The sequence below is a fragment of the Mustelus asterias genome, chromosome 6 (assembly GCF_964213995.1).
Source record: "Mustelus asterias chromosome 6, sMusAst1.hap1.1, whole genome shotgun sequence".
NCBI classification, from domain to species: domain Eukaryota; kingdom Metazoa; phylum Chordata; class Chondrichthyes; order Carcharhiniformes; family Triakidae; genus Mustelus; species Mustelus asterias.
The window spans coordinates 119,556,277-119,578,548 of NC_135806.1; the positions used below are offsets into that span (position 1 = coordinate 119,556,277).

General features: G+C 45.7%; 1 protein-coding gene across 13 annotated transcripts in view; it reads left to right on the forward strand.

The window, feature by feature from the left end:
- LOC144495127 (long-chain-fatty-acid--CoA ligase 1-like) overlaps positions 1-22,272 on the forward strand; it is a 190,326-nt gene that overhangs the window by 163,387 nt on the left and 4,667 nt on the right. For all 13 annotated transcript variants that reach the window (XM_078215069.1, XM_078215065.1, XM_078215066.1 and 10 more), the window contains 6 exons: positions 2,537-2,609; positions 5,596-5,684; positions 9,859-9,975; positions 14,786-14,929; positions 19,278-19,379; positions 20,264-20,335. In XM_078215069.1, coding sequence (XP_078071195.1) covers positions 2,537-2,609; positions 5,596-5,684; positions 9,859-9,975; positions 14,786-14,929; positions 19,278-19,379; positions 20,264-20,335 — 597 coding nt within the window. The remainder of the gene's footprint in view (positions 1-2,536; positions 2,610-5,595; positions 5,685-9,858; positions 9,976-14,785; positions 14,930-19,277; positions 19,380-20,263; positions 20,336-22,272) is intronic.

Below are 22,272 nucleotides of genomic sequence, written 5' to 3' on the forward strand. Positions count from 1 at the left end.
ACCAAGTCTTGTGAAAGTAACCATGGTTTCTCATTCTTGACATTTCCTCCTCGATGCATTGTTAACCATTCTCCTCCACTGCTGACCTATCATTTGATTCTCATGCCATCTGTGCCAATGCAGGTCGGGGGGCCCTGGAATTCTGCAGGAAGTCTCGCTGACTCCGACTGTAATTCTGGGTGATTTCCCGCAAGACTGAAATAGAGTGAAACCCCTGTGGATTTACAGGACTCACATTTCCTCCTTCTCCTGCACCTGTGCAGTCTCTGTGGGATGTGCTTCAAGCTTGTATCTGTTTCTCTTTTTAATCGTCTGCGTATGATCTCTTGACACCAACATTCATAGCCTGAGGTCAGCTTTGAAACAAGCTGGTAATACCAATTTAACCTGTCAAGCACAGTGACATGGGCGACACGGTGGTTAGTACTGCTGCCTCAACGCCAGAGACCTGAGATCGATTCCCGGCTTGGGTCACTGTCTATGCGAAGTGTGCACGTTCTCCCCACGTCTGTGTGGGTTTCCTCCGGGTTCTCCGGTTTCCTCCCGCAGTCCAAAAAGGCGTGCTGGTTGGGTGCATTGGCCATGCTAAATTCTCTGTGTGCCTGAACAGGCACCGGAATGTGGCTACTAGGGGACTTTCACAGTAACTTCATTGCAGTGTTAATGTAAGCCTACTTGTGACAATAATAAAAAACACTGACTGTCATTAGTGTCCATGCTGAGGCTCCTTCCCATTGAAGTGACTGCCTTTTGAGTATTCCAAGTTCAGATTTTCAAGCTTTTTACTGGGCCCAGATTTAAGAAGAAGGCTACTTTTAGAAAATAAAACAGAACCTGGGAAGGTGGAACAGAGGTTGGGTCAATTGGACAAGTCCATCAATAAATCTCTGACATATGTTCAAGCAGTTTCCTTTACGATGGGCAAGAGACTCTGGAGAAACCAAAGATGGAGGAACTTTGGTTCCATCCATCAAAGTAACACTGGTAATTCTCAATTCCCTTCATAACCAACTCACCAATAACCCATGTGTAACTAGTGGTCATAGGTGTGATAATCTGAAATTCTACCTATATCTAATAGTAATTCTTTAATCTGCTCTATTCACACTGTGACTACAGCCAGACTCCTGTATGTACATGTTCATGGTCAGGCTCTGATACTGCTTTTATCAGGTCTCACCATTTCCCTATCTCCTCGGGCTCTGGTTCTGACCGAGGCTCCCAGTTCGGTTCCTCCTTCACACGGATCCAATCTGTACTTGGACTCCATAATATCAAGACAGACATGTGCAGACTGACCTTCACCTGAGAGATTGGCGTTTGGGACACCTCTTACAGGATGAATCATCCTAAATTCAGTTCGACATTTGTAAGTCACTTAAGTGAATAAAGCCAACTTTTAATAGAAATTGGAACGCAGGAGGAGGCCTCTAGTACAGTTCTTTGCTTCTGTAACCACAAACTTTCCAGATCCTTTTATGTTCCTCCTTTTCAAATAATTATTCCATTCCTTTTAAATGGTGCTTTGGTTTAAACCTCCATAGTCACTTGTGAAGAATCTCGTGATCTAATGTGCTTCTGCTTCAGATACTCCTCACTTCCCCTTGGCTCTTTCAACTCGCCCACCAGTAGAAGCCAGTCTTGTCTTGGTTTCCCACACTGAAGTTCCCAGATTTCACTTATCTGTTTACTGACTGTCTTTCTCACAGGCTGCTGCCACTCACCACATCGCCACTGCTGTTGCTCAACAGCCCTTCAGGAAGTGCTGGGCCCCACACCTACTCTTTTTTTTTTTCCCTGGCACCCAGTCTTATGTCTCCCTCTTCCCCAAACCAGTTCATTGTCACTGCATCCTGACTGTCCGTGGGGCCAATTTATGCCCATTTGAGACCTTACTACCCTCATTTCCACTGCTGGTGAGATCTAAGCAGCAGTGACAAAGGGCCATGCCAAGTGTCCAACCCATTGCCAGAGTGTGTCCCGCCCCCCCCCCCCCCACCCCCCTCCCCCACACACAGCCTGCCAGCTTGGTCCCAGCGATATCCCTGCAATTTCCTTTCATTCTGGCTCCTCGTTATTTATACTGCCTGATGGCAGTGATGGGACTGCGAAGGTGCCCCAGCCGTTTGATTGGCTGGCAGCTCAGAGGTGGGATCTCCTGACCAGATTTTTTTTGGGGGGGAGGGAGGTGTCGGTGGAAACGTCTCACCTAACCCCCCTCTAAGCAAAAAGATGCCCGTATGCTTTCCCCTCAACATTTTCACCAGGGTGTGCAAGTACCTCGGTGCCCCCTAAAATCCAGCCCTGTGTTATGTGGGTCAGTTGACAAAATGCCAACTGGGAACAGTTGCTGCAATTGTCAGATACGTGAAATTGAATATTTGTCACTTCAGAATTCTGTTATTTTCACCTTAGCTGCCAGCTGCTGACAGATTATTCTCTGGGTCAGGGAGGGTGCTGGGGGTGGGAGAATTTTCTCTTCAGTATATTTCATTTTAAAAGTAATGCACTTTTGTCTTGGTCTGTCTTTTTGCAGTTTTATGAGGGCTACGGACAGACTGAGTGCACGGCAGGCTGTTCAATGTCTATTCCTGGAGACTGGTCGGCAGGCAAGTCTTTTCTGTTTCCTCATAAACTTGAGCAATGATTTGGTTGACTATAAGAAACATGAGGGGCAAATTTGATTTAGTCGTCCCAACATCAGTGCTTACTGCTCTTGGCTGCTGGCATGCCTGCCTGCCTTCATTTTGCTTGGACCTCCATCAAGGTGGCCCAGGCACTTGCCTGATGTGGGTGGGAACACCTTGCACTATGAAAATCAGGATTCCCGGGTTGAAAGTGGACTGCACCGCTCACACTATCATGGTCATTTTTGGCAAAGGTTCTTGAAGTGACCACTGGTGGCAAATCAGAAAATGAATTTGGAAGTGTCTGATGGATTACTTTTGGTGAGTTCTGGGTCTGCCCAGCTGAATCATGGGTGGGAGCTAGACAATTGCACACCCTTCTAGAATCAGCCTGCTGCATGGGAATCCCTGGTAAATCGCATGGTGGGAAGGTGGTGGAGCCCCTGGGCCTGGCGGGGGGGAAGGGGGGGGTGAGGGTGGTGGAGCCCCCGGGCCTGGGGGGGTGAGGGTGGTGGAGCCCCCGGGCCTGGGGGCGGGGGAGGGTGGTGGAGCCCCCGGGCCTGGGGGGGGGGGAAGGTGGTGGAGCCCCCGGGCCTGGGGGGGGGGGGGGGGAAGGAAGGTGGTGGAGCCCCTGGGCCTGGGGAGGTGGTGGAGCCCACGGGCCTGGGGAGGTGGTGGAGCCCCCGGGCCTGGGGAGGTGGTGGAGCCCCCGGGCCTGGGGAAGTGGTGGAGCCCCCGGGCCTGGGGGGGGTGGTGGGGCCCCCGGGCCTGGGGGGGGGTGGTGGGGCCCCCGGGCCTGGGGTGGGAAGGTGTTCGAGCCCCCGGGCCTGGGGTGGGAAGGTGTTCGAGCCCCCGGGCCTGGGGTGGGAAGGTGTTCGAGCCCCCGGGCCTCGGTGCGGGGGGAAGGTGGCTGGGCCCCCGGGCCTGTCTGTGGGGGAAGGTGGCGGAGCCCCCGGGCCTGTCTGTGGGGGTTTTCTCAGCAGGGCAATGAAAGGCAGCCGGGGGAACACTCCACTTAGCCACCTTCTGCTAAAGTGTAAAAATTACTTGCTCCTTTTTGCGCTACTTTATGAAAAATTATGAAAAGCGCCAAGGTGGAAGACAAGTATACAAGTTCATGATTTCTACTGATTGTAAGCTGCGGATGTCTCATTTCTCCAGTTGGAGATGGGGATGGGGGGTAGTGAAAGAAAGGGGACAGATTTAAACAGCTCGAGAATTGAAAACTCAAAACTGCAAAGTAAATGCTGAGTGTAAAAGGAGAAATGTTCCACTTTAGAGATGTCAGTGTAATCTCAGTTTTCCGATCCAGTGACGAGGCCTTAAAAGAAATGGAATAAATAACCTTTGGGTTCAGCAGCATTATCCTCAGTCTTGTTGGCAGCTCTCTAGACTTCCTATTCTCCCAACTGTTCAAAAAGAAAATCGAAAGAATCCTCTTTTACCTTTGCTTCCTCATCCCTAACCTAAACCGTTGGTGTCTCTTCAACATCGGAATATAGGAATTAGGAGCAGAAGTAGGCAAATTCAGCCCTTCAATCAGACCATGGCTGATCTCTTCCTGGTCTCAATTCCACCTCCCCCATCTGTTCCCCTTATCCTTCTTTCCCTTTTATTAGAAATATATCTATCTCCTTCTTGAAACCATTCAATGATTGAGACTCCACCGCACTATGGGGCAGCGAGTTCCACAAATTCACCACCCTCTGCGAAAAGTAGTTCCTCATTTCCGATTTAAACCTACCACCTCAACCTATACCTGTGACCTCTTATTCTAGATTGCCCCATAAGAGGAAACATTTGGTCTACATTTACTTTATCAATCCTTTTTGAAGTTTAATATACCTCGATCAGATCCCCTCTCCTCCTTCTAAACTCCAGTGGGTACAAGCCAAACTGTTTAATCTCTCCTCATATGTCAACCTCTTCATCCCCGGAATCGATTTAGTGAACCTCCTCTGAACTGCCTCCAATGCCAGAATTCTCTCATTCTGCCTGTCGCTGGAATTCTAGCGGAAGTGTGGGGGAGGGACTTTAGTTTTCAGGTGAGCGTGGCCAAGGAATCCCGCCCTCTGCCTTTCCTGCAATCAATTTACTCTCAACCACCTAATAATTGTTTAACGGAGACTAACAAATTTGGTGCTTTTCACCTATTTTACAAATTCTGTGCAGTGGCTTTGATATTGCATTCAATTGGCAAGGAAGTTGAGGATTGTGCGGGGGGGGGGCAGACAGGAAAGTAAAGCTGAGACCACAACCAGGTCAGCTGCGATCCTATTGAATGGTGGAGCAGGTTCAAATGGCCTACTCCTGCTCTTGTGTTCCCACTAGTGTCCGTACAAGAGCTCTCAGGAGATGAGTAGTTTGGATGATGGATTGTACAAAAGTGATTCCCCCGACACACCTTGTCTATCAGTGTAAATAGTGGGCAGGCTCTCATGATAATGAGTTACTGCTCAGTATATAGAGCACAACTGCTTAATATTTATCTCCTAGCTTTGTTTCCTTGCTTCCCTTTTAGCGTGCGTATACCCAGAACACTCGGACTCGAGTGTGAAATATTACCAGTACAGTCACCAGCAATACACGTGAATATAATCTGTGCTTCAAGTATGTTGCGTGACGGAGAGTACCTGTAATATTCAGTCGCCAACCACCTTCAAATATTGTAATGCTGGTTGGAAATATTGCAAAGGAGAAAAAAAACTGCTTGAGCTTATGGGAAACTTTTGCTCTGCAACACTAAGTCAGTGCAGAATACTGAACTATATATTTTTCCTTGATACCATGGTCGGTTTTACATCCCATATCAATGCTGTATGGATTTTGAAGTAAACATGTTGACTGAAGCCATTTAAGTTAAAATACTGAACATTTTTCACTATTAAAACAGACTCCCCATTAAGGGCAGCATTCTAACACGTACAGGTTAGTTCCTTCAATTCCATTTCTCTGATTTCATCTACAGGCCATGTTGGAGCTCCAATGCCTTGCAATCTGGTTAAGCTTGTTGATGTAGAAGACATGAACTATTTTGCAAGAGAAGGGGAGGGTGAGGTAGGTGGAAAATGTCTGTGTTCTTGCATAAATAACAGCATATTATAAAAGTTTGTTTTGGATCTGAATATTGCAATAATGCATCTGTACAGGTGACTGCCAACCGCCTAGGCGTCTTTCCTCCCTGAACCCCTCCTCCCCCACCATCCCCTTTAAAGGCCCTCCTTAAAGGCTTATTCTTCTACTAAACATTTGTCACAGAATTTTCACAGCACAGAAGGAGACCATTCACCCCATTGTATCTATGCTAGCTCTCTGAATAATGCACTTAGTGGCATTCTCCCGGTAACCCTGTAAATTCTTCCTTTTCAGATAATTCAATTCCCTTTTGAGTGCCTCAATTGAACCTGCTTCCACCGTGCACTCAGGCAGCACATTCCAAATCCTAACCACTCACCAGGGAAAAGTTTTTCCTCTTATCTCCATTGATCCTTTTGCCAGTAACAGGAAAATCTGTTATCTGGAAAGCTCCAGGAATGGGAAGTGCCGGTTAATCATATATTCTGGTTAACTGAGATATAAGTCCCATGTTTTCATCCAAGGAGAAATCTCCAGGATGATCATGTGGGTGTTGAGGCTGGAGGGGTACAGGAATGCACAAATCAAGTGCGTGGTGCCAAGAGGCAGTGGTGCTGCAGAGTAGTTGGGGGTGGGAGGGGGGGGGGGGGGGTGGTGGCTGAGACGGAAGGGAGTACAGACTGCCAATAACTAACAAATCCAATCAAAAAACTGACCCAACCCATTGAATTCCTGCTCATGTACAGTTCCAGTCGGCAGAGTACCAGGAAACAGAAATTTTATGCCAACTTAAGTCTGTGCCCCCTCATTCTTGATCCTTCCGCCAACGGCAACAATTTTTCCCCATCTACTCTGTCCAGATAATTTTGGATACCTCGATCAAATCTCTTCGCCAAGAAGAACAATTTCAACCCCTGGAATATATCTATGTAACTAGGCCCTCATCCTCATGGGACCATTCTGCATTCCTTCCAATGCCTAAAGTGTGGCACCCAGAACTGAATGTGATACTCCAGTTGAGACCAAAGCAGTGTTTTATACAATTTTAACATTACTCTGCAGCCCTATTAACAAATCTTAGTACTGTATGCTTTATTGACAACTCTCTCAACCTGTGCTGTCATCTTTGATAACTCAGGGACATTTACACCCAGGTCCCTCTGCTCCTGCCAATCTGAGACTGAATGGACTGGGACTATACCCATTGGCATTTAGAAGAATGAGGGGGGGGGATCTTACAGAAATATATCTATTCCCTTCATAATTTTATAAGATAGAAGCAGGAAGGTTGTTTCCACTGGTGGGTGAAACTAGAACTAAGAGGCATAGCCTCAAAATGAAGGGGAGCAGATTTAGGACTGAGTTGAGGAGAAACTTCTTCACCCAAAGGATGAAGTGGTGTGGTGTGCTAAGTCCACGAAAAGATCAGCCACGATCATATTGAATGACTGAGCAGGCTCAAGGGGCCAGATGACCTACTCCTGCTCCTAGTTCTTGTGTTCTTATGTTTAATTCCAGTTAATCTGGCTCAGGTCCAATCTTGCCCCATTGAAGTTGCATTTCCCCCAGTTAATTATTCTTACTCTGGATTGTTGTGTCCTTTTCCATAGCCAACTTAAACTTCATGATGCAATGTTTTCCGAATGACACTTGATCCAATTTCTGCTCAGTGAATCAAAAGCCTTTTTCCAGATTGTCGTAGCAAACATATTTATTTGCATAATTTAGCTGCCACCTGCTGTAGTGTAAATATCTATTCAACGGTTGAACTATTCTCCTGGTGAACCCCGGCTGTTGTTTGTGGTGTTTGTCTGTCATAGAGTTCTTAACAAAAGCAAGTGCCACCCAAACCAATAATTCAATAGCTGTTAATTGTAGGGTGATACCACTGTAGATTCTGCAGTCAGTTTTATAAATTTTGTTATTATTTGCTCATTGCATGTGAGCATCACTGGCTAGGCCAGCATGTGTTCAACCTCCTTAATTGTTCTTGAGCTAGGGGAGAGCTACCTTCTTGAACCATGGCAGTCTCTGAGGTGTCGGTACACCCACAGTGCTGTTAGGGAGGGAGTTCCAGAGTTTTGACCCAATGACTGTGAAGGAACGAGAATATAGTTCCAGGTCAAGTTGGTGTGTGGTTTTCCTTCCATCATGAGGTCCAAAGTAGGGATATTTACTGATTGCGCAATGTTCAGCACCATTCCTTACTCCTCAGATACTGAAACAGTTCATGTCCAAATGTAGCAAGACCTGGATGATATCTAGGCTTGGGCTGATAAGTGGAAAGTAACACACATGCCAAACAAGTGCCAGGCAATGATCACCACTGACCAGGGAGAATTTAACCATCACCCCTTGACATTCAATGGCATTACAGTTACTGAATCTCCTACAATTAACATCCTGGGGGTTAACATTGACCAGAAATGGAACTGGACCAGCCATATAAATACTGTGGCTACAATAGCAGGTCAGAGGCTGATAATTTTGTGGTGAGTAACTCACCTCCAGACTCCGCAAAGCTTGTCCACCATCTACAAAGGCACGAGTCAGGAGTGTGATGACATATTCTGCATATGACTTGATGAATGCAGCTCCAACAACTGTCGGAGCTTTATACCATCCAGGACAAAGCAGGCAGCTTGATTACCATCCCATCCACAAACATTCACTCCCTCCACCACTGATGCACAGTGGCAGCAGTGTGCACCATCTACAAGATGCATTGCAGGAACTCACCAAGGCTCCAAACCCATGACTGCTACCATCTAGAAGAACAGGGGATGCATGGGAACGTCACCAGCGAGAATTTCCCCTCCAAACCACACACCATCCTAATTGGAAATATATCACCGTTCCTTCACTATCGCTGGGTGAAAATCCTGAAACGCTCTCCCTAACAGCACTGAAGGTGTACCTACACCTTGGGGTTTGCAGCGTTTCAAGAGGGCGGCTCACCACCACCTACTCAAGGGTGATTAGGAATGGTCAATAAATGCTAGTCTAGTCAGCAAAGCCCACAATCCGTAAATGAATAAAAAAACAACTGAAGGAAAAATTTTAGACCCAAGACTACTGTCGTAGTTTACTGGGCAACAGTAATCCCCATGTTTCTATATGCTTTGGTGACTTGGAGAGCCTACAGTAAGTACCTAGAAGCACTGGAGAAGTATCAACAGTGGTGCCTTGGCTGGTAGCAGGAAAGACGGCCTAATAGCTGTGTCTTTTGCCAAGCCAAAATGGCCAGCATTGAGGCACTAATCACTCGAAACCAGCTCCGCTGGGCTGGACATGTTGATATGCCTGAAGCTAGATTCCCAAAGCAGTTGCTCTATTTGAAAGTCAGTCATGGCCGAAGATTCCCAGGAGGTCAGCAGAAACACTTTTTAGTGATGTCCCAAAGCAGGTCAAACGTGCCCGCTAACTCATAGGAGTCCATGGCTTGTGACCAACCAGAATGGAGAATGCTCATCCAAAAAGGCACCAAACACATCAAGAGACTCCATCAGAAATGTGCAGAGGCAAAGTCAACATGTCAGAGAAAGCACACACATGTCCCAAGATTCCTTCAAGCACCACCTGCCTCGTGTGGCAGAGTCTGCCAATCACACTTTGGTCGCCTCAGTCATCTCAGAACCTGTTGAACCAGAATGGTCCAGATGCTCATCTTGGAGTCATGGAATCATTATAGTGCAGAAGGAGGCCATTTGGCCCATCAAATATGCACAGAACACAATCCCATCCAGGCCCTATCCCCATAACCCTAGGTATTTACCCTGCTAATCCCCCTGACACTAAGGGGCAATTTAGCATGGCCAATCAATCTAACCTGCAATCTTTGGACTGTGGGGGGAAACCACAGCACCCGGAAGAAGCCCACACATGGGGAGAATGTGCAAATGAGTCAATTTATAGAATTTAAGAATGTATAGCATTAATATTAGGAGTTTTGATTTTAAATGGGAAATTGATTGAAAACGAAATGTGGAAATTGCACATGCTATACCAAGTCTGCTTAGGACCAAGCATTGATATCCTTCCTGTTTGCATCACATTATTTTGTGGAGGAATGAAGGTCATAACTTGGAAGTATAAACTTTTAATCATCAACGCTTTGCTCACAGGGCCAGAAACTCTTTTGTGTTTCATCTTCCAGATTTGTGTAAAAGGGACAAATGTTTTCCTTGGTTACCTAAAAGACGCTGAGAAAACAGCAGAAGCTCTGGATGACCATGGCTGGCTGCACACGGGGGATGTAGGAAAATGGCTGCCGGTAAGGAGGAAATTCTTTTTGATCATCTCCTTGTACAGTATAAGTGCAATTGGTTTTTAATATAAATAATGTTGCTTTAGGACATGAATGAGTCCCAATGATCCAGAAATGACATTGAATTTTCTAAATACCAATTATATTATGTTTTTCTGGAGTAAGGGGAAATATGAAGCCATCAGGCAGGAGATTAGAGGCGTAAATTGGAAGGAGGCATTCTCGAGGAAAAGTACCGAAGTAAGGTGGCAGATTTTCGAGGAATGTTTGTCTGGAGCTCTGCGTGACAACGTTCCGATGAGACAGGGAGGTGTTGGTAGGTTACGGGAACCGTGGTGCATGAAAGCTGCGCTGAACCGAGTCAAAAAGAAAAGGAAAGCGTACAAAAGGTTCAGAGAGCTCGGCGATGATAGGGATCTAGATGAGTATACGGCTTGTAGGAAGGGACTTAAGAAAGAAATTAGGAGAGCCAGAAGGGTTCATGAGAAAGCCTTGGCAGGTAAGATATAAATATGTGAAGAGTAAAAGGATGAGATGTGAAGGAATAGGACCTATAAAAGGTGAAGATGAGAGAGTCTGTACAGAACCGGAAGAAATAGCAGAGGTGCTTAATGAATATTTTACCTCGGTATTCACGGTGGAAAAAGACCTGGGTGGTTGTACTACAGGATTGAGGCCGACTGAAAAGATTGAGTATGTGGACGTTAAGAAAGTGGATGCGTTGGAAATTTTGAATAGCACCAAGATAGATAAGTCGCCGGGACCGGATGGGATGTACCCCAGGTTACTGTGGGAGGCGAGGGAAGAGATTGCAGAGCCTCTGGCGATGATCTTTGCGTCGTTGATGGAGACGGGAGAGGTTCTGGAAGATTGGAGGATTGCGGATGTGGTTCCTATATTCAAGAAAGGGAATAGGGATAGCCCAGGAAATTACTGACCGGTGAGTCTAACCTCAGTGGTTGGTAAGTTGATGGAGAAGATCCTGAGGGACAGGATTTATGAACATTTGGAGAAGTTTAGTATGCTCAAAAGTAGTCAGCACGGCTTTGTCAAAGGCAAATCGTGCCTTACGAGCCTGGTGGAGTTCTTTGAAAATGTGACTAAACACATTGATGAAGGAAAAGCGGTAGATGTGGTTTACATGGACTTCAGAAAGGTGTTCGATAAGGTCCCCCATGCAAGACTTCTCAAGAAATTGAGAGGGCATGGGATCCAAGGGGCTGTTGCCTTGTGGATCCAGAACTGGCTTGCCCAAAGGAGGCAGAGTGGTTGTAGACGGGTCTTTTTCTGAATGGAGGTCGGTCACCAGTGGAGTGCCCCAGGGATCTGTTCTGGGACCCTTGCAGTTTGTCATTTTCATAAATGACCTGAATGAGGAAGTGGAGGGATGGGTTGGTAAGTTTGCCGACGACACGAAGGTTGGTGGTGTTGTGGATAGGTTGGAGGGATGTCAGAAGCTGCAGTGTGACATAAATAGGATGCAAGACTGGGCAGAGAAGTGGCAGATGGAATTCAACCCGGATAAATGTGTAGTGGTCCATTTTGGCAGGTCAAATGGGATGAAGGAGTATAATATCAAGGGTAAGACTCTTAGCAGTGTAGAGGATCAGAAGGACCTTGGGGTCCGGGTCCATAGGACTCTTAAATCGGCCTCGCAGGTAGAGAGGTGGTTAAGAAGCCGTATGGTGTGCTGGCCTTCATCAATCGAGGGATTGAGTTTAGGAGTCGGGAGATAATGGTGCAGCTATATAAGATCCTCGTCAGACCCCACTTGAAGTACTGTGCTCAGTTCTGATCGCCCCATCACAGGAGGGATGTGGAAATGATTGAAAGGGTGCAGAGAAGATTTACAAGGATGTTGCCTGGATTGGTTGGCATGCCTTATGAGGATAGGCTGAGGGAGCTCGGTCTTTTCTCCTTGGAGAGACGAAGGATGAGAGGTGACCTGATAGAGGTGTACAAGATGTTGAGAGGTATAGATCAGGTGGATTCTTGGACGCTTTTTCCCAGGGCTGAAATGGCTGCTATGAGAGGACACAGGTTTAAGGTGCTGGGGAGTAGGTACAGAGGAGATGTCAGGGTAAGTTTTTCACAGAGGGTGGTGGGTGAGTGGAATCGGCTGCCGTCAGTGGTGGCGGAGGCAAACTCGATAGGGTCTTTTAAGAGACTTCTGGATGAGTACATGGGACTTAATAGGATTGAGGGTTATAGGTGAGCCTATATATAAGCCTAGGTAGGTCGGGACATGACCGGCGCAACTTGTGGGCCGAAGGGCCTGTTTGTGCTGTATTTTTTCTATGTTCTATATTAGAATGCACTCTTTATTTTTCCTCTTTTTTTCCTTCCTGTACTTTGTTACCAATATCCACCACCTTTTTTATTGGAGATGTGGGCTTCTATTTTAAAACAGTACTCTGATTGTATTTTTTCACCGACTCTCCTTCTGGCAACTCAGTCCTGTGGGCGGCACAGTGGTGAGCACTGGGCCTGGGTAAGATGCTGAGTCGGTGCAGACACGTTAGGCCAAAAGGCCTCCTTCAGTAAGAGTTCTATGAAATGATTATTCAAGGGATGGGATATCATGTTGATTCTGTTGTCATTTAGAACTTTCACTGAGGGTTCAGGAAAGCAATTAGGAATGGAAGCTGAAATGGATGTTGGTATACTTGGGTGACTGTTCTGAGTGGTGCCACTGAATCTGTATCCCAATTTGGAATCTATATCCCATTACCTGATGCCTTTACATGTGACGGTATTAGTGTGAATAGAAATAGTGCTTCAACTAAATGACTGAGAATAAGTGTCAATAGGTACTTTTTCATGCTTCGACTTTAACGAAATGGAAATTATGGCTGGAATTCTCTGACCTTTGCCCGCCGCTGGGATTCTTCAGTCCCACTGCGGTGAATGGAGTTTTGGCTGGGTGTCAGATTCTCCATTCTCACTGACTAATAATCTTACTTGGAGAAGTCAGAAGGACTAGTGTAACCTGCAGAGGGCAATACTCTGAGGTGGGGGCTGAGGCATGTTACTGGGAAGAGTGCATTCTAATATAGGTGGTGGCAGTGAATGAGATCGGAGAATCCAATCCAGCCAATATAAACAAAATGGGAATGATGTATTGTCTGTCCATTCTTTACTGCAGAAGCAGCTAAAACAGTTAGAATAAGTTCAGGTAGAATGAGGAATTACTGAGCAATTGAATCCATGCCCATTTCAAACTCTCCCTGTGTTAACAATAGCTGGTATTCAACGCAGATTCAAAGCTTTCCTCCACTCCTGCCCAGTAATATGCCTCAGCACCCCCACCTCTGAAAAGTATCACCCTCTGCAGGTCACACTATTCCTTTTGCCTTCTCCAAATCAAGAGATTATTAATCAGAGCTAAATTAAAGGGTATTGTGTTGCCCACCATAAGGGAATTGATTAGGATTGTGCAAACTCCGTTAATGTAGGATCTTTAAAGCTAGTGACTTTTTATCCTATTGATATTGGATGTATTCAGATCCAGGGGTGACAGGATACTGCAAACCCACGGTGCCACCTGATCTGGTAAATATCCAAAGGTACCTTCCAAACGTGACACTTTGCAACTCATGAACTAGACATGGACCTCCCGAACTTGGTAGTGTAATATTGTAGATCATCAGCCATTTAGTGTTCTAAGCATTAAATAGTGTAAAAATGTCATCCTGCATAATACAAGCATGTTCCTTTAAAAATACCTTTGTCGCAACTTTCCTTCACCTTAATTGGATTTAACTGTATTTGATCATACTTCACTCCTGCGGCATAATGACTTTCAGACTTGCAAGCATAATACTGCACTAAAGCCTCACAGCAAATAAACAGAATCACTTCCCCTCCATCACACTTCCCACATGTCAACCTTTGGGAGAAAAGATAAAATTCAAAAGGCTGGCCTATTTGCTAACTAATATAAAGTCAGAAGGATGGAGCAAAGGTGTTAGGAAGTGATAGGTTTGTGCAAAGTACTGACCTGTTCTCCCCACTCCACCCCGATACTCAACACACCTCGGTGGAGAACTGTTGGCGGTGGCTTAACTGTGGCTTTGGAACTGGTCTCTTGTCATGCCGATCACCTATCACAGGATTTAAGGAAAGAAAAAAGTGTTGTTGTTGGTTCCCACATAATGGCTAAACATGACAAAAAAAAATGAGATGGATTTTGACTAATGTTGACAGATGTGTCTCCCACCTTCTTCCATCGGGAAAAAGTCTGAGGTCACGTACCAACCGACTCAAAAACAGCTTCTTCCCTGCTGCCATCAGACTTTTGAATGGACTTGCCTTGCATTAAGTTGATCTTTCTCTACACCCTAGCTATGACTGTAACACTACATTCTGCACTCTCTCCTTTCCTTCTCTATGAATGGTATGCTTTGTCTGTATAATGTGCAAGAAACAATATTTTTCACTGTATGTTAATACATGTGACAAATCAAATCAAATGGTTTGCATTTGTATTCTAGGCAGATACCTGTTGCATGATATTATTACTTGCTGGTCTTGTCATCACTGCTGGTCTCGAAGGCCCAAAAGTCATGCTGTACTGCTGTTTCCACCACCTCCTCCTCCCCCACCCACACCCCGCGCCCCAAATCTACTAATATCTCTCTTTTTCAACCTCCCCCAACTCCATTCTGCAGTCTGCCTCTCTACTGAGCTAAGGAAAGAGGGACGCTTTTGACATACAATCTCACAGCTGTGAAACCTTTCAGTGATGAGATTTAATTTATGTCAGAAATATGCAGCAGCTTGTGACTAAACGATGGAACTTGTTTTGCCTCGGCAGAATGGCACTCTGAAGATAATTGACCGAAAGAAGCACATATTCAAACTGGCACAGGGCGAGTACATTGCACCGGAGAAAATTGAGAACATCTATGTGCGGTCTGAGCCCGTGGCCCAGGTGTTTGTTCATGGGGACAGCCTGCAGGTAATTGCAATAAGATTCATTTCTAAATTTGGGACTGCCACTGAATAGTGGCATAAGTCAGTTGTTGCCTCTCATGGGGTGAGTTTTAGTTTGAACACTGAACAGGCTGTTGAATAAGAATCGCTGTCGCCCATTTGCTGCTGCTGTCCAAGTTGACTTTTAAACTTCTTGGGCAGGATTATCCCACAGGCCCCTCGATGCCGGCAGCAGGAGGAAATGTGATTTTCACTGAATTGACCAATTAGTGGCCAGAGGGCAGTTTTGCTGCCTAATAGGAATCCCTCCAGCTTAGAAGCAGCAGCAGGATGTCATTACAGGGAAATGAGGGCAAGGGTATCCCAAAATCTTAAATTTAAAATAAAAAGATCCATGTGGTGACCTGCGACTGCAACTAAAACCAGGCAAATGGAAAGGGCCTTTCATAGAATCCCTACAGTGCAGAAGGAGGCCATTAGGCCCATTGAGCCTGCAGTCGACGACAATCCCACCCTGGCCCTATCCCCGTAACCCCAAGTATTTACTCTGCTAGTCCCCCTGACACTAAGGGACAATTTCACATGGCCAATCAACCTAACCTTTGGAGGGGGAGGAAACGAGAGCACCCGGAGGAAACCCGCACAACACGGAGAACGTGCAAACTCCACAAAGACAGTCACCCGAGGCCAGAATTGAATCTGGATCCCTGGCGCTGAGAGGCAGCAGTGCTAACCACTGGGCTGCCCTCACCATGCCCCTCCCCTCCACTTTTTTGGCCTTCCTGAAGCATTGGCACCCTGGTCTGCTGCCAGGGGAGCCGCTGAGAGGCAGCTGCATTGTCCCCCCGCCAGCTGTGGGGACCTGGGGGCTGACTGGAAAATCCCGGTGGGCCTTAGACGATAGGCCTTTAAATGCTTCAATTGACTACCCTGCTACCACCACCAGTCTCCAGGAAATTGGCCAGGGGGTGGAAGGAGCTGGGAAATCGGCGCACCAGCAAGTGGGCAAAGTTCTCCTCTGCCTGCCCCCAGAAATTCAGCCCTTTGTGTCTGCACTTTGTCAAAAGAATGTTTAATATGTGGATGTTTGAAATCGATCTTGGGGCAGCACGGTGGCACAGTGGTTAGCACTGCTGCCTCACAGTGCCAGGGACCCAGGTTCGATTCCCGGCTTGGGTCACCATCAGTGAGGAGTTTGCACGTTCTCCCTGTGTCTGTGTGGGTTTCCTCCCACAGCCCAAAGATGTGCAGATTAAGTGCATTGACCATGTTAAATTCTCCCTCAATGTACCTGACTAGGGGATTTTCACAGTAACTTCATTGCAGTGTGAATGTAAGCCTACTTGTGACTAATAAATAAAACTAATTTTTAACTAGGGGCGGCACGGTAGCACAGTGCTTAGCGCTGCTGCTTCACAGCTCCAGGGACTCGGGTTCGATTCCCGGCTTGGGTCACTGTCTGTGTGGAGTTTGCACATTCTCCCTGTGTCTGCGTGGGTTTCCTCCGGGTGCTCCGGTTTCCTCTCGCAGTCCAAAGATGTGCGGGTTAGGTTGATTGGCCATGCTAAATTACCCCTTAGTGTCCCGAGATGCGTAGTTTAGCGGGATTAGCGGGTAAATATATAGGGATACGGGGATAGGGCCTGGGTGGGATTGTGGTCGGTGCAGACTTGATGGGCCGAATGGCCTCTTTCTACACTGTAGGGTTTCTATGATTCTATGATAACTAATTATTGTAAGCCCTAGTGAAACATAGCAGCATCTGGAATGGACCGGAGTGTGAACCTGCCAGATATTCGGCACCATTCCCTCCAAGTGCACATCTTCTGAATGTAAAATTTGGATTTTCAGCTTTGTATTTTGGGACCTAGAAGGGTGAATAGAATCCGTTTAGTTTGGTCTGAAATTTGTATTGTTTTTTGTAAGGAAATTTACAGTTGCTCTGGAATAACTGTTTGGTGCAGTGCAGAGTATGTACTACAGTACTTGAGGGGTATAGTGGTTATGTAACACTAATCCTGAGGCTGGTTTTAAAAGTCTGAAGATATGAAGTCGACACCTACCATGGCTGGAGAATTTAAATTCAATAAATTAATAAATAGAAATCTGGACTAAAAGACTAATATCAATAATTGTGAGAATGGAACTACCGGATTGTTGTAAAACCTCATTTGGCTCACTAATGTCTTTAAGGGAGGCAAATCTGCCATCTTGACCTGGCCCGACCTACAGGTGACTCCAAACCCACAGTAATGTGTTTGACTCTTAACTGCTCTCCAAGATGGCCTAGCAAATTTGGTTGTGTTTGAGAAGGTAGCTCACCACCGCCACCTTGAGGTAGTTGGGAAGAGTCAATAAATACTGATCTTGCCATCGATGCCCACATCCTGTGAATAAATTTTTTTAAAAGACTGCAATACTTGCAGATACAAATATTGAGAGCCATACATAGTTTCATGGTTTTATAAATTATGATGGGGCTGCTTAGTGACCAGGTGAAATCATAGAATCCCTACAGTATAGAAGGAGGCCATTCGGCACATTGTGTCTGCACCGACCACAATCCCACCCAGGCCCTATCCCCGTAACTCCACGTATTTACCCCTGCTAGCCCCTGTCACACTAGGGGGCAATTTAGCATGGCCAATCAACCCGCACATCTTTGGAGTGTGGGAGGAAACTGGAGCACCCGGAGGAAGTCCACACAGACATGGGAAGAACATACAAACTCCACACAGACAATCACCCAAGTCCAGAATTGAACCTGGGTCCCTGGTGTTGTGGGGCAGCAGTGCTAACCACTGTGCCACCGTGCTTTATGGCCAGGTAGCTTGCAGGTTTATGTATAGAATTGCATAGAACAGACAACACAGAACCAGGCCATTTAGCCAGACCATGCAGGCCTTTACATGAGGAGTTTCATTGGCCATTGAGTTGGATCAGAAGTGGGTGGTGGTAGAGAATGATACAGTACGAGTGTATGTATATTCTATTGCTGCTGCAGCCTTCTGAACAAAGGTTCCAGAGGTCTATGAAAGCTGGGTAGCTTTGGCCTCCCATTGGGTTTAACGTGATGCATGCTCTGCCTGCTATCAGCAGGACAAAGGCCCCCCTCCTACTTTGATGCTTTTGTGCTAAGTGTGTACGTTCTCCCAGTGTGGGGCAACCTCTGCAAAAACACACACCTGGGGCATTTGTCAGTCAGGTTACTCCTGGAGCTGGGAAAATAATAAGATGCTTCCCATCTGCGCCAAAGCTAAATGATGCTAGGCCTGATGCTATAAAGAGATGGATGTCGTACATTTTGAATGCACAGTAAGTGGTTTGCATGTGAAGTACAGGATCAATATTTTAAATGTGATTTGTCATATTTTGTTATATAAGAAGTATAGACTTTGTACAAAGTATGAATTTATTTTTGTCCAATAACTGATGAAAGGAACTGGGTTGGCTTTGCAACTCTGCTGTTCACCAAAATTGGACAACTGTTCTATATTGTTCTAAACACACTTTTTAGAGACCTTTTGATGAGTCAGGATGATGCTATAGAGTTGCAGGCACGATTATCCATATTCTCTATCCTCAGACCACAACCACAAAGAAATTATAGAACCCCTACAGAAGGAGGCCATTCAGCCCATCAAGTCTGCATCAGCTCAGAAACTTACCAAGGTCTCCCCCCCGCCCCCCCCCCCCCCCCCCCCCCCCCACAAACCCGCCCAATCCCCGTAACCCCTAAGTCCACCTTACCTACACGACTTGGGACACTAAGGGGCAGTTTAGCATGGCCAATCACCTAACCCTGCACATCTTTGGACTGTGGGAGGAAACCGCAACACCCGCAGGAAATCCACGCAGACACGGGGTGAACATGCAAACTCCACACAGTCACTCAAGGCCAGAATTGAATCCAGATCCCTGGCACTGAGAGGCAGCAGTGCTCACCTCTGTGCCATCGTGCTGCCCAAATGCCCCAGAATGTGCCATTGCAGACAAGAAAATAATTCTTGTGCGTTGTTTGATGTTAAATGACGTCACTAGAGAGCAGGAACATTTTTTTTTTACATTTTAGACATTTTTAACCAAGTTTGTGCAAACAAATGTTTTTAAATATGTGAGAATCTCCTACACTTAACATTTTTTTTGTTCACACACTTACACTACACATATAGCATCCTTTGAAATTACAAGGATAATATTTTAGATATCCTTTATGAATTAATCCTGTGCATCCCCATTTCTAGCAAGGACAAAGACTTCTGATCTCCTAAGTCTTAGAACAGTACAGCACAGAACAGGCCCTTCGGCCCACGATGTTGTGCCGAGCTTGTCTTGTCTCGTGTTGTCATATTGATTTTTTTTTTCTATTACAGGCCTTTCTGGTGGGAATTGTAATACCTGATCCTGAAGTGTTACCTGCGTGGGCACAAAGGAGAAATATTTCTGGGTCATTTGAGGAATTGTGTAAGAACAAGGCAAGTCTTGAAGAGGAAATATTTGCATGTGGGTGACTTTATTTCCATTGCCATGAAGTAGTTGTGATTGGTAGGGAGGAGTATGCAGTATATGTTACAAATATTTATTATTCTTTCTATTACTTGATTCGAGAGGAAAAAAGATAACTTGTATCTTCAGGGTGTTCCATGTTACTTCCCAGCCACTTAATTCCTTGGGGAATATAGTGACTGTGTTGTAGACAAATGCAGCAGCCAATTTCCAGATCGCAAAATTCCCCCCCAGACAACAGGAAGATCAGTTAACCTGCTTTGGTGGTGTGGGTCGAGCCATTAATGAAATCAGCCCAATAGTAGAACGAGCCTACTACAGGTCCAAGAGTATTCTGGGATTTTTTTTATGTCTGCCTAAACTTGCAGACAGGCCCTAACCATCTCTGAAAGATGGCACGCCTGAAAATGCAACACTGGATCGGTACCAAATATCCCCCTGGATTATCTGATTGTGTACGCAACTCTTGATTGTCTGACTGCAAATGTACAGTCACTGAGCCAAGCTAAGGGCTGGTTTTGGAAGAGATTGGCTTAATGTTCCCTCGAAGCTGTGTAGCTGTGCAGCAACTGGCAAGCTCCCATTCTCCAGCTGACTCCTTTAAATTACTGCATGTGTGTGGGGGGAAAGAAAATGAAAGGGGCTGCACGCTTAAAAAATTGTTCGTGTAGACTAAAAAAAATTGTAGGAAACATTGGTTGTGTTGTATAAATTTGCCATTTTTTTTTTTGCATTCGTTAAATACTTTTTCCTGTAATCCTAGTTATTAAATACTTGTCTCATAATTCACAATGCCTTTAACAATTTTCATATTCCCAATGGAGAATTATTTGCACTTTTATTTTTCCTAAAGGGTTTAAAGGATGCTATTTTAGCAAATTTGACACAAATTGGAAAGGAAGCTGGACTCAAGTCATTTGAACAAGTAAGCAAGTGATTGTTTTACTGGCTGTGTACTGCATCCTTTGCTGGCTATTCTCTCTCTTTCACTTCCTTCCTTCAAACTAAGTGGTTTCCTTCATCCGTTACTAATGTGGCCACTTGCTGCTGAGTGTGTGTTATGATTCTTCACGTCAATCAATTCACATTGTGAATGAAAATAAGAATGAATATATTTCTCGCACAGGCTGATGTTTTTCACTCAAACAAAAACTCAAAGATGACAAACCACTTTAAAATTACAGCTCCAGAAAACGCCAAACAAATTAAATCACAATGTAGAATTCAAGGAAAGACGCTGGATATAGCATTAACCTCTTTTCACTCAGCGGGTGACGAATGTCTGGAACAAGTTGGCGGGTACACTTTAGTCTTTTAAAAAGTATTTAGACAGTTACGTAGGTAAGATGAGAGGATATGGGCCAAATGCGGGCAAATTGGGACTAGATTAGTGGTTAAAAACTGGGCGGCATGGACAAGTTGGGCTAAAGGGCTTGTTTCCATGCTGTAAATCTCTATGAACCTTAGACTGCAGCATTAAGGGGCAGTGTTTTCTCCTTTTCAGTCAGGACTCTAGGGTCAAGTAAAGGTCCTGAGCTCAGGCTTCATGTTGAGTGGTCACCTGACATTGATTTTTGCTTGGATTGGTCAGTTAATGGCCAGAGGGTGTGCTTATCATTCTCATTAAAGATGGAAGGCAGGCTCTCAGAATCAGAGGGCCCATAGGGGGAGAGAGAGAGAAGATAGATGCCTCCATTGTGAATTGCCCTCTCAGCAACTGTAAAATATTTGAACTAAAAAAAGAGCCACAGCTGCCAAGCCTCCACCATGGAACATGGCAGCATTTGGTCAGTAGGGTAGTGTACACTTCAGGAACTGCAGTGTCAATCCAAGAGGTCACCTCCAAACGGCTGCCATGCTCCCAATGTTCAAATGGAAAAATTCCACTCGGTCTCAGAATCATTGCCCTTAACTTGATGGTAGGCAGGTGGTCATTACTCCTCCAATCGGGCTCCAGGATAATTTAAGGTGGGGGAAGTGGGGTGGGGAGGGGGTGGTTTGTGAAAATGATGCTGACAAACTGGCACTCCAGCTTTCAGACTGCCTCAGTTCCCACCTGTATATCAGGGCCAAACTCAGGCCCAAGCTAAGTTAGAATATATTTTCCATTGCATGAAGCTTGAAGACTTTTAACCACAGTTTTGGCCAACACGTTCTTTACCTCAGCTTGTCTTTCCTGTGAGAACCCAAACCTTATGAACCTTGCCGATGAGATGTGAACAGTAACAGCAATGCTTGCAGCTTCCCCTAAGATAAGAATTTGCAAGCATATATGACACACCAGTACCTGTAATGTAGCAAATAAATTAAAGTGCGTGCTTTTGCCCTGGTAGGTTTGGACATTTCTGGAATAACGAAAGCTATTCATTTTTTTCCCTCTGGTAGGGGCCCAACCTTCCTTGTCTTTCCAGATATTTGATTCTGGGAATTTTTGTGCCCTCTACACCATTTTGAATCATAGAAAAATCGTAGAATCCTACAGTGCAGCAGGAGGCCATTTGGCCCATCGAGCCTGCACTGACCACAATCCCACCCAGGCTCTATCCCCATAACTCCACGTATTTACCCTAGCTAATCCCCCTGACACTAAGGAGCAAATTTAGCATGGCCAATCAACCCAACCCGCACATCATTGGACTGTGGGAGGAAACCGGAGCACCCGGAGGAAACCCACACAGAAAAGAGGAGAACGTGCAAACTCCACACGGGCAGTTGGCGCTCTGAGGCAGCAGTGCTAACTACTGTGCTACCGTTCCGCCTCTGGGGACTATTGTAATCATATAGCAGAACTTTTTACTCCGTTCTTAAAGTTACAAAGCCAATGCACGGAACAGACTGGGTGAGCCCTTAGTCCATCTCCTT